Raw genomic sequence first — 12,472 nt, forward strand, 5'->3', positions numbered from 1 at the left:
TCTCAGAGACACAGTATCGCAGCAGCAAAAACGATGGAAGAGAAACCACGCCCAGCGCAGGATCGCCCCGCCCCCTCCCTGCCCGGCCCCGCCCACCCCGCTGTCACTCCCAACTGCGCGGGGCCCAGGGCATCAGGCACCGCTCCCCCATCACGTGGGAGGGGGGGGTCTCGCGGCCAATGGGAGACGGCCGCTGAGCTTCCGCCGGAAGCGCGACATTCAAATTTGTTCTGGGTTCCGAAGCGCGAGCGGCGCGAGCCGTCCAACTGCCGCCACCGGAGCCTCCAGAGCAACGGTAACCGACCGACCTCCCTCCCTCCCTCCCTCCCCGACAGCCTGATACAGGCCCGGGCCACCGGTAGGGAAGCCTTCAGCCCGCCCCGATATCCCCGGAGCTGACCCGACGTGAAGACCCAGCTCTGCCTGTGCTCTCCCCTCCCCCCCCCACACACGCAGCCCCCACCACACACACACACAGCCCCCCCCCCACACACACACACACACACAGCCCCCCCCCCCACACACACACACACCCCCCCACACACACACACACAGCCCCCACACACACACACACACAGCCCCCCCCACACACACACACAGCCCCCCCACACACACAGCCCCCCCCACACACACAGCCCCCCCACTCACACACACAGCCCCCCCACTCACACGCACAGCCCCCCCCACACGCACAGCCCCCACCACTCACACACACAGCCCCCACCACACACACACAGTCCCCCCCACACACACACACAGCCCCCACCACACACACACACAGCCCCCCCCACACACAGCCCCCCCCATTACACATACACACACACAGCTCTCCCCCACAGACAGTCCCCCCACCACACACACACAGCCCCCACACACACAGCCCCCACACACACACACACACACACACAGCCCCCACCACACACACACACAGCCCCCACCACACACATCCCCCACACACACACAGCCCCCACCACACACACACACAGCCCCCCCACACACAGCCCCCCCCATTACACATACACACACACAGCTCCCCCCACAGACAGTCCCCCCACCACACACACACAGCCCCCCTCCACACACACACACACGCCCCCCCCCCCCACATACACACAGCCCCCCCCATTACACATACACACACACAGCCCCCCCCACACACACACAGCCCCCCCATTACACATACACACACACAGCCCCGCCCCACACACACACAGCCCCCCCTCCACACACACACACACACACAGCCCCGCCACACACACACAGCCCCCCCCCCATTACACATACACACACACAGCCCCGCCACACACACACACACAGCCCCCCCCACATTCACACACACACACAGCCCCCCACATACACACATTCAAACAGCCCCCACCCCCCCCCCCCACACACACATACACAGTGTAACTTGTTATCGTTATTATTCTGTGAGGCGCTTTGAGACGTCTCAACGACGTGATGAGACGCTGTGTCAAATGCAAGGTTATTATTGTTGTTACTGACGTGAGCTTTCACTTCCGACAATAATAATAATCCTCATATTTGATTATTAGCACTTTATCACTTCTTCGAGACTTCTCAAAGCGCTTCACAGAATATATTGTTAAGTGGTAGTGACTGTATGTTTTGCGGGTGAAACGCGGCAGTCAGTTGCTCAGAGCAGTGTCCCACAAACAGCCGTGGGTTGAGAAATCATGTTTTTTTTTCTTTCTGGATGGATCGTTACCCCCGGAAAAGCAATCCGCCAATCGATTAAGAACCGGATTCATACTTGGTGTTAGATAAACAAGCGTGCAGAGTAAGGAAACTTGCCCAACGGTTCGCCGCACCCGGGAATCGAACCCAGGTTCTCTCACTTGCGGGGCGAGTGCTCTAACTGAGCTACAGGACTCCGCTGATGGACCCAACAACAAAAAAATTGCATTTAGGGGCGCCTTCCACTTTGGGAGGACGTACAAATGTTTTTCAAATGCTGAATCCAGCACAACGCAGGCAGCTCTGCGAGCTTACACTGAAGCTGGAGGAGGTTTCTTTTTTGAAATATAAATCTTAAATAAGATTAACATTGCATTTTCCAATGTATTTTTTGGTGTGAGCAAAAGGTTTGGGATAATTGAAAGAGGCTTGGTAAAACCTTTGATTCTGCTTTTTTTTTGTAGGACAGAAGTATTCACTGTAGAATTTCCAGCTATTAAAATCTTTATTTTAAGGTGGTGTGCAAAGTGACAACGCTCAAAGTGCGAAAAGAACAATGATGCCTACAACTACATCTGGCACCAACTTGGATGAGGTCTCTGTAAAGATGAAGGAAAGAAAGAATGGCATTTTAAAAAAGACAAAATACAATGCTTCCCTGGTATCCAAGATTAAAACCAAGATCCTAAGTAAGTGTGTTTCTATCCCTGCTGAGCTTTTGTTAATATTAGGCTTTACTTCTAGTATATTATGATCTGATTGTCACTCAGTCTTTTCTTTGCAAATGACAACAATAACAACAAAATTACATTTGTGTAGTGCCTTTCATGTTGGGAGGATATCCCAAGGCGCTGGACAGACAGAGTTACGGACCCAACCTGAGGGTTGGGGCGGGTGGGGGGAAGCATGGAGATCAAAAGCACGGTCGAAGAGGAGGGTCTTGAAGGTGGCGAGGGAGGATATTATATATATATATATATGATATATATATATATATAATCATGGACCCCCCCCATGATTCAAATCTGGAATTGCTGAGGGGGCAAATTCCGATGACTGCTCACAGTACTCTACAGTTGCGTTCTTAGCTATTGACTTCTTAGAATAGTAATCATTTTTTTCTGAATCTTGATTCTTGATAATCTTTTGTAGATGCTTCAAGGTTTAAATGTGATCTTTTCATTCCTGTAACTCAAATTCTGAATTATTTTCCTTACAGACAATTCCTCTATAATGAAGGTTTCGTTGAAAAATAATAACAAAGATTTGGCTTTGGCCCTTGCTGAAGAGAAGACAAAATATAGAAAAGCTGAACAAGATAAAATGAATCTTCAAAAAGAAATTAATGTTCAAAATTATGACATATCTATCCTCCGTCAAAAACTCAGCTCTCAGGTAATTGCTATAAATTTCAACTGGCTATTCACGTTTATTCAGATTCAGAAAATAAATTGTAGTTTACTAAATTAGACTAGATTTTTAGCAGCAGTGACTTTATATTTAATGTGTGGTTAAATGCTGTCAGTATAATATCTTTCATAAATTAACTGTTCTTCTTATTTTTGTTGTCTGAGAAATAGAATGCTAAAATTTGTGCTCTGAAAGAAATCTTGATGAAAACAAATAGCCTTTTTACGGATGCTGCTAGCCACCTGACAACTGCTATCAATTCCTGCGTGGAGGACGTAAGGAACTTTCTTCACTTTATCTTTTTGAGATATTTAGCATTAACTGGAATTATGCAGGTTTCTAACTACAGTAGTGCTATGTAATAGAGTGTTAGTTGAAGTCTATAAAATTCCATTCTGTTTTGAAATGCGTTAATGTAATGCACCAAAGACTAAATGGCCTGTGTGAGCATCACAATCTTGTCCTTGTGTAATGTCAAGCACTCCTGTTATTTGGCTTCCAATCTCTACCGTAGTACAATCTACGAGTAAGTGATCTTAACTGGAGAATTTGACGTTTAATCGGTTTGTGTCTCTTCTTTGCATGTACTTTGTGCAGCTTGAAGAACGTTGCTGTTCAACGACATCATCCCAACGAATTAGCTACGACTTGGAAGTAATGTAAGATTAATGCTTTTATTTAATGTCTGATTTGAATCAAGTTGATATATTTATGCAAGATTTAAGAATAAAAATAAAAAATTCACATTTCTTCTTTAATTCATAAGTATTTAAACTTCATGCTGTTCCTTATCAGATTATGAGTTTATTTAAATTATACTATAGATGTGTTATACAGTGATCTGAAAAACTACAACATGAAAATAAATGTCAAATAGCTTTCCTTTTATCTAGAAATTCTGAAAATTATTAGGAGCTAGTTTTTTTAAGATCTACATCAATGATTTCTGTAAATGAATAGAATGTGATTTTTTTTTCAGGTCCACTCACTGCTGGAGAAGTTTTTTTTATTCTTTATTTCAAACATTGCCTGAGGCAAAAATGAAGTGGGTAGTTTGATACTTGAATGGAATTAAATCCAGCTGCAATATGTTTTATGTAACTTGCCGACCTTGAATAATAAGCAAATAGTTTCAAGCACAATATTGGAATTTCCACTCTTGCCAGCTGGCGTGTAGGCAATCTTCCAGAATTGTGAACTTGACCCAAGCATCTTTTCAGAGCAACATTTTGGCCTTTATTTGTAGGATATAGGAAGAGGATAGTCATACTACGAGCAGGATGACATTTTCTACATTAAAAACTTCTCAAATTAACTTCTTCTCAAATGCCCCTGTGTATGTGAGCAGATGGATTACTTTTTGTTTATTTTTCTTTTCCCTTCCTCCTTATTTATCCCGGTGGTGAATGACTTCTTCAAACATTTGAATTAGGTAATGTTCCCGTTAACACTGAAGAAAAGTGCTGAGAAAATTAAAAATAACTTTCTGCATGTAGAATAACACATAAAAGTCTTTAAGGACAAGTATGGAGCTTCACAATATCTATGATGAAAGAGATTAATCTGACGGTAACTGTTTTGATTACAGAGACGATGATATGCCACTTAGAGTTCCACTAAAGCTCACTAATAAAGAAAGAATTTGGGCCACTGGGACTGAATCGTCGAAAAGAGTCGTAGAAATTCCAGGAGAGAGTACTGTATCTTCATCTGAAATATGGAAACGTCAATCCAGCCAATCTGATGTCCATTATCATGAACGTGTTTCTTTAAGTGACTTAAATTTCATGGAGATAGAGCAAACTGAGCTTGGACAAACTGTTGGAGGTAAGTGCAGCTAAGAGAAAACAATTTTTCTTGGGTCTGATGTTGGCATTACTTCATTTTTGCTAATCATTATTTATATGATCATAATCGTTGCATTGATATAACCCCTTTCATGTTGGGAGACTGTCTCAAATGGCTTTACAGAATTTACTGTGAAGTGTAACAACAGTTCACTCTAATGACAATATTTGATATGCAAATATAAAATGTAAGTAACTATTGATGGCAAGTTTGAATTTGACAGTTTGTTAAGTAATCAGAATGTTATGGAATGTTATTTTTGTTAAAGCACTCCTTTTGTTTGATCAAAAAGTGGTGAAAATTCCACATTTCTCACATATCTACAAATTCTGTAAATTCTATCTGAGGATTTCTAGGTAAAGGAGAAATTCATTATTTTATTTGCTCTTTTCTAAAAAATACATTTTCCTTTGTGCTGATCAGGGCCAATTAATCTTATGGATGCAATAGCTTTCCACTTATCACATTGTTGACTGCACCAAATATGTCCAAATGTCTCGTTATTTAACAGCAAAGTAAAGCAGCACCTGACACGTTTTAATGTCTGGTCTCAGTCGTCTGCCGCCCAAGATGTTACACTTATGCACACTTATGCCAAAGATCATTTTAGTGCAGTCCCTTTGAGTTTCTTTCAGTGTTACTCAACCCTGGTGTAGAACACTCATGCATCCAATGCTAACGTGGTTGCATATACATGAATTATACTCTTTGTGGCATTTATTTCCAATATAAAGCATGATTGGAGCAAAACAAATTGAAACTGTAACTTAGATAATAAGAAATAAATAGAAATTGCCTGAATTGAAGCCTGGAAGTCAACTCTTCAATTTTGAAGCTTCACTGTACCCATGTTTTAAAGTTTGTATTTTAACATCTCAATGTGCAACTAGATGGCAATGGAATTATTTTCTCCCTTACATAGAATTAATTTATACATGTTTTCTATGTGTATTTCAGAGACCATTTCAAATCCTCCAAGACTTGCTCAAGAGGCTAGAACATCTACGAGAAGCAGTTTGCATATAGCATCAGCATCAATGGCTGAGCAAGTGGAAGAGGCACAAGTAATTGGAGCCGTGCTTTCAAGTGACAATGTTACCTTAAGAAAAACATCTTCATTCTCCCGGATGGAAGCATCTAAAAACTCTATTGAAATAATTAATAAAAGCATATCCCAGACAAGAGCATCTTTTTCACATTGTTCTGTGACCAAGGAGGTTTGTGATCAGTTTAGTAGAACCCAATTGGCTGAGGCACAAGCTGAGATACCTCCAATGCATTATTCCAATCAGCTTTCTGATCTGAAATCAGAACAGAAACGTGGTGCGCAAATGCTGACTGAGAAATTACAACCAAATAAGTATGAAGAAACTGTCTTTGATGCAGACATGGATCTAACTGCTAATGAAGTGGTAGATATTGTCGTCGTCGCAACTAAATCTACAAAAAGGAAAACTGAGGGAGTTGATGTGGAAATGACAGAAACATGCTCAGAGACTGCGGATGCACTGAGAAAAGTAAAATGTAAGAAGGCTAAGAAAAAGAATTGTGATAGTGCTAAGACGAAATTCCATACTGAATCTCGGCGGAATAAAGGGAGAATAAGTTCCCAAACTAATTGTCCAGTGTTTGACAATGGATTTCTGGATGATTGTGAACAGATCCCTTTTGGTATTCAAAAGGATGACCTGCTGGATTGGAGGTTGCATGAAAATGAGTACAGTCATAAACAAAGTCAGATTTCAAATCCTTCAGAAAAAGACGTTTGTGATATGAAAAAAGTTGAGCAAACAACAGTTGTGCAGAATCCAATTGCACAGAAAGAAGTTGAAATGCAGTGTGAAATGGAAATAATTGATCATCTAGATGGTGTTTCCAATAATTCAAAAGATAATCTGAAGAAAAGGGTTGATCGAAGGACATTTGTGGTGCTGAATGGAGATGATGTTACAGGAAGTTCATCTTGTGGAGAACAGTGTGACATGGCAATGGATGAACATAAAGATGGTTTAGAAAAACACCATAGAACTGTAAGTGCTTCACAAGATAATAGCAATACAAAGAAAAAGGATGGTATTGTGTCTAAAGGACACAAAAGGATTAAAAATAGTTCATGTATTCCAATTTTAACAAAGAAAACTGAAAAGCAGTATGAAATGGAGGTAGCTCATCTAGTTAGTCTAGGAGAGAGCAATATTTTAGTTGATTCACACAATAATCTGAAGCAAACAGATAGCCGAAGGACTTTTGTGGTGCATGATGGACATATTGGTGTTGCCGGAATTTCATCCAGTGAAGAACTGCATAACGTGGCAGTGAATGAACATGTAGGAAGCCTAGAAGAGAACAATGCTTCACAACATAACATAAACTCGAAGAAAAAAGATGACCGGACAGTTACAGTGCCTAGAAGGTATAAGAATATTAAGAGTTTGTGTATTCCAATTTTGAAGCAGAAAGATGAATTGCATCATCATCTAGATAGTCCAGAAGAGGGCAATGGTATTTCAAATGCTTGTCAACATATTCTGATAAGCAATGTTGCCCAAAGTTCTTCAGTCGATGAAGAACAACATGTCACGCAGATCGCTGAAATGAGCAATAGGAATTCAAATGTTTCACAAGGTACTGCTAACGTGAGGGAGAGGTTTAGCCGAAGAACACATATAGTTCCTATAAACAAAACCGATGATGGTATTGAGGGAAGCGTTGGCCGGAGAACATTTGTGGTAAACAAGAATACTATAGAAATTTCATCCAAATCAACTAACCAGGAGAAAGGTTGGGATCAGTGTGACATGGTAACAGCTCAACATCTAGATTGTCCACAAGAAGATAGTGGACCTACAAATGCACCCCAAGAAGACATTAATCGTAGTAAGAAAAGAACTGGCCAGAAAACAAATGTGATCCCTAATGTCTGTGTGAATATTAAAGAAGGTTCATCTAACCCAACTGCACATGTGAAAAGTACAGAACAACATGAAACGGTAAACACTGAACACCTAGAAGATAATCGTGTGACTTCAAAAACTTCACAAGAAACGGCTGTTGGTATCAAAGAAAATGGCCACAGAATATTTGTGACACACATAGTAAACAAGAATACTGAAGAAATATTACTTAAACGATTTAAACAGGAAAAAGATCAAGAGCAGTGTGAATTTGTGATAGCTGAACATTTCAATAGTCCAAAAGCATTTAATAAAACTTTTAATGTTCCATGTGAAAACAGTAACCATACAAACGAAAAAACTGACCAAAGGATAATGGCATTCTGTGAGTCTACTGCACAAGGTTCTGTACGCTCAGTTAAATCACAGAAAAAATCAGCGCGCAATAAAGTGGTAAAGAATAAACCAGCTTTGTCTGAACAGAACAGACCTATAGAAAAAACCTGTATGAGAAACACTTTCACTGAATCAGTCATAAAGACAGAAATTCCTACTCCAGATTTCCCAATGAGACAGTGTCCAAGGATTCCTGAGAGAAGCCTCCAGAGTCCAACTACCTCTGATGCAAGTAAGTGTTGTATATTTGCATACCATAATAATAACTTGAGTATATTTAATACTTCCCATGAACAATAAATGGCTTTGAAGTGCCTGCACTAGCAGTATCCTATGGAGTAGCTTATTTGTTTGAATTTAGGGATATATTTGGATGGGGAGAGGAATACAGTATGACCAAAGAACTACATATTTTTGCACGTATATTTAACTTAGTATTTATTAAATATATTAAATATATTTAATAAATAAATAATTTAATAATAAATAACAATAATGGCAATCCTTGCATTGGTAATGTGCCTTTCACGTCAGGAGGACATCTCAAAGCGCTTCACAGGATTTACTGTTTTGTGGGTGAAGATGGCAGCCAGTTTGTGCACAGCAATGTTTCACAAACAGCCGTGAGATGAATGACCAATGTTATTTGGGAGATTTGTTGACTAGGATACTGGAAGAAACTCCCTTCTCTTTTCTAAGTGCCATGATATCTTTAACGCCCATCTGAAGAACCAGACTGAACCTTAGTTCAGAATATTGACTGAACCTCCAACAATACAACACACCCCCAGCACTGCATTGGAGTGTCAGCTTAGACTATGTGATTTGAAGCCCTGACATGCCGCTTGAACTTGAGGCTTCTAACTCAGAGGCAAGATTGTTACTCCTGAGCCAGACTGATGCACATTTATATTATAAGTAGATGTTATTAAGGGACAGTGAAGTTAAATACATCAAGAATATTGTGTTGCACAATCCTCCAGATTCTGCAAAATTAATCATAGACTTGAGAAAAAGTTGCAAAGGACATATTTCCTTTAAATCCAGTTTTCTATCTTTCCATCATCTGTATTATGTTGCAGTTAATCATAAATGCCACTACAGTTTTAAACTTGTTGCATTCATACCTACAGCTGTATGAAATCCTCACTTCTATTCCTTCTGCAGGCATCAAAAATAGTAAAGCCCTAACAGATGTGACCAATACAACTACTTGCAAACTCGATTGTCAGTTGAATCTTAATGACACAAAGCCAGCCCTCCTTACATGTTCACGGAGCAGACGTCAAGCTGCTTCTGTTGTCAGCTACAAAGAACCAAAACTCAACAAGTAAGTCGAGTTCTTGCAACTTCTCCTTTCCTCTCCAAAACTAAAATTTGGCCTGTGTGTTTAAAATTTGACTGACAACCAAATAATTCAGGTAAAAATTGTATTGGGAATTCAACTTTTTACCTGAATTAATTGGTCATCATTTCATTTCATCACATACAGATAACTTTAAAACCTTATGATGCACATACTTTTTTTTGACATTTCATCAGTTAATCCAAGAAGCGACTGGTACTGTGAATAAAACCTCTATTGGAATGATGATACACATTAGTTAAGATCTCTGCCTTTAGCTGATCCTAAGTGAATTATTAAGCCAGTTCAAATGGGTTCAACGAGAATAACATTTTACTTCACAATGGGGGAAGAGGATGCTGCATCTTTAGGTTTAAGTCAGGGTTACATTTCCCAGCTATTCCCTCCCCCACCCCCTGCCACACACACCCCAAATCTTTGAAATTAGTCACATTAGTTATGTAACCAACTTAAAAAGTGAAAATTAGCAATAGACAAGAATTATTAAGCTCTGTTAAAATTGAACATATCTCACTCATCTTCACAAGCTTCTCATAAAATGTGGAATGCTCTTCAATAGATGTGGTGTCAGATGATCTCCCTACTGCACTTTGCTCACAGCCTTGTTCTGAGGCAGGCTCACTCTTTTTTTTCACACTACCAAAGCAGGTGACTTCTTTTGTTGTTTCAGAATCTTGACCAGTATTAGTGTTTTCCCCAGCTTGTATTCATGCTGCACATTTGTTTCAGTCAGTACACAACAAGTCCTTACTGCATACCCACACCTATGGTCAAGCATGCTGATTGTCTTTTTGTTGTCCAGCAGATGGGGCAACTGTATCACATAGCAATACAAGCACCAGTTGATAATGTAGGTTTCTTTATATAGAAAAGTAATCTACAAGTGGTTAGGATACAGTTATAGACATCAGGTACATTATTGATGTTGGAATCTGGGCAATGTTGCAGTTACTTGTGTTTTAACAATTTAGAAGCAACGTCTAAACAAATTTAGCAAACTTCGAGGAACTACAGATCAGACATTAATTATTCTTGACTGGTCTTCAACCTCAGTTAGGGTTTTCGGCTGTTACCCACATTGGGCTCCTGAGAAAATTATTTGATATATCTAACTTCTTTCAACTTGTTTTCCTTAATATTAATCCCACTTGTGTGACCTTGTCTGATGCATTTCTGTCATGTTAGTTTCAGCTGATTGTATTTCTATGAATTGCATGATCCTTGTGTACATTTGATAATTATTTTGTTTAGAACAGAATTTTTTTATTTCCAAAAGGGAAAATTTAACTGAGCTCTAATTTAACAAAAAATGATCTTGAAAAGCATTATTTTAACTTGTAAAGTGTAAAAATATCTATAACAATGGCAATTTAATAATCTGCGATATTCAAATCTTTTTTTTGCAGTAAACTACGTCGAGGTGATCAGTTTACAGACTCAGACTTTCTGAGATCCCCTGTGTTTAAACGTGGAAGAAAGAAAAGTAAATGTTCTAGTGCACCAAAAGTACACGATTAATTGTTTGGGATAGACGAAGGATTTGATTTTTCTATTTGCGTTGACACTAATATTGTGTTTTTTTAGTTATCAATAGAATATATTTCAATCAGTTTGGTTATTAGGTTTGGCTTAAGTACTTTTAGGTACAATATTAATTTTCACAAGGTAGCCTGTAATATGTTCTGTTTCCAATGCAGCACCGATCACGTGTAGTTTTGGCACATGTGTTTTCAATTTCTCTGGATATTAAAGTTGGCGATGGCTAAAGCTGTATTTCTTACTGCTAAAGAGTAATTGTGTCCAAGATCAAACCTGATGCTTGATGTGAGTCATTCGCGTATACTGTGTAGAGCTAAGTGACACTGGTGTTGATTTTATATTTTGAACACAGGCTGACATATTTGTAGACAGATATTATTTTAAGTGTACTGCAAATGTCAATATCAAAAGTGACTTCATCTTTTCATTTAGTGGTTAGGAATTGTGGAAATGAAAAGGCAGATTTGTACAAGTCAGTAGACAATGCAGTTACACAAGAATACAGAACATCCTACAGGATACAAACAGAGCATTTCTTCCAAGTAGTTGTTTTCTTTCTTGCTTAAATATTATTGAACAAAGCAATTCATTTGTCATGTTTGGGTGAGAAATAGTGCTAAATGGCATGCCTAGATGTCTATTATAAATGTTTGCATTTAATTTGCATAAATGCCTATGTTGGATGGGTTTACGTTATTTTCAGGCCAATTGATTTGCTAACAATTTAATATTTACTCTACAACCATCTGAACCTTTCCATTTCCTCCTCTTTTCGCCCCACCCATGATCTTAAAACTATTTTAACATATTCTGTAACGGCTATTCATTTTGCAAAGTAATGTAGTATTTTTAAAACTATTAAAACTCGAAGTGAAGTACAAATGTGATGAAACTTTATAGATGAAAACTCACCAAAACAATGTTGTATTCACACAAATTTCATTTCACAAAGCCAGTGTGCAGAAAACTTAACTAACTATACCCAAAATGATCAAAAGATTTGAAAATTTTAAATATTTAGATACCTTTAAATATCATTAGTTAGAAAATTAGTTATTTCAAAATTAAGTACTTTGTTGTATGACACAGCGAACAGAATCAGAAGTTTCTCTGTTCGTATGCAGTACAAAAACCAAAGTTCAGTCAATAATTGCCTTGGAATCCACGCCTTCTTCAATTGTGTGCTTCGATTTGTCTTCAATATTGTTGGTGCATAACTTCATAATACAGTATCCCTTAAAGAATATTTTTGGAAGTAGCATTTTTTAGGATGACAGTGGAGCTATGTGATATGAGAAGTTGAGGCCCAAGTATTCCATAT

The 12,472-nt window shown here is 39.2% G+C and overlaps 1 protein-coding gene across 1 annotated transcript; it reads left to right on the forward strand.

The window, feature by feature from the left end:
• Positions 1-238: 238 nt before the first annotated feature.
• sgo2 (shugoshin 2) lies at positions 239-11,385 on the forward strand. Its single transcript, XM_042336549.1, has 9 exons — positions 239-295; positions 2,214-2,387; positions 2,918-3,093; positions 3,279-3,383; positions 3,706-3,767; positions 4,697-4,935; positions 5,914-8,478; positions 9,414-9,576; positions 11,019-11,385. The coding sequence occupies exons 2-9, from the start codon at positions 2,255-2,257 to the stop codon at positions 11,128-11,130; spliced, it is 3,555 nt and encodes a 1,184-aa protein (XP_042192483.1). The 5' UTR covers positions 239-295; positions 2,214-2,254; the 3' UTR covers positions 11,131-11,385.
• Positions 11,386-12,472: the final 1,087 nt, after the last annotated feature.

This window comes from Callorhinchus milii, unplaced genomic scaffold, assembly GCF_018977255.1.
Source record: "Callorhinchus milii isolate IMCB2004 unplaced genomic scaffold, IMCB_Cmil_1.0 Scaffold6, whole genome shotgun sequence".
Lineage (NCBI taxonomy): Eukaryota > Metazoa > Chordata > Chondrichthyes > Chimaeriformes > Callorhinchidae > Callorhinchus > Callorhinchus milii.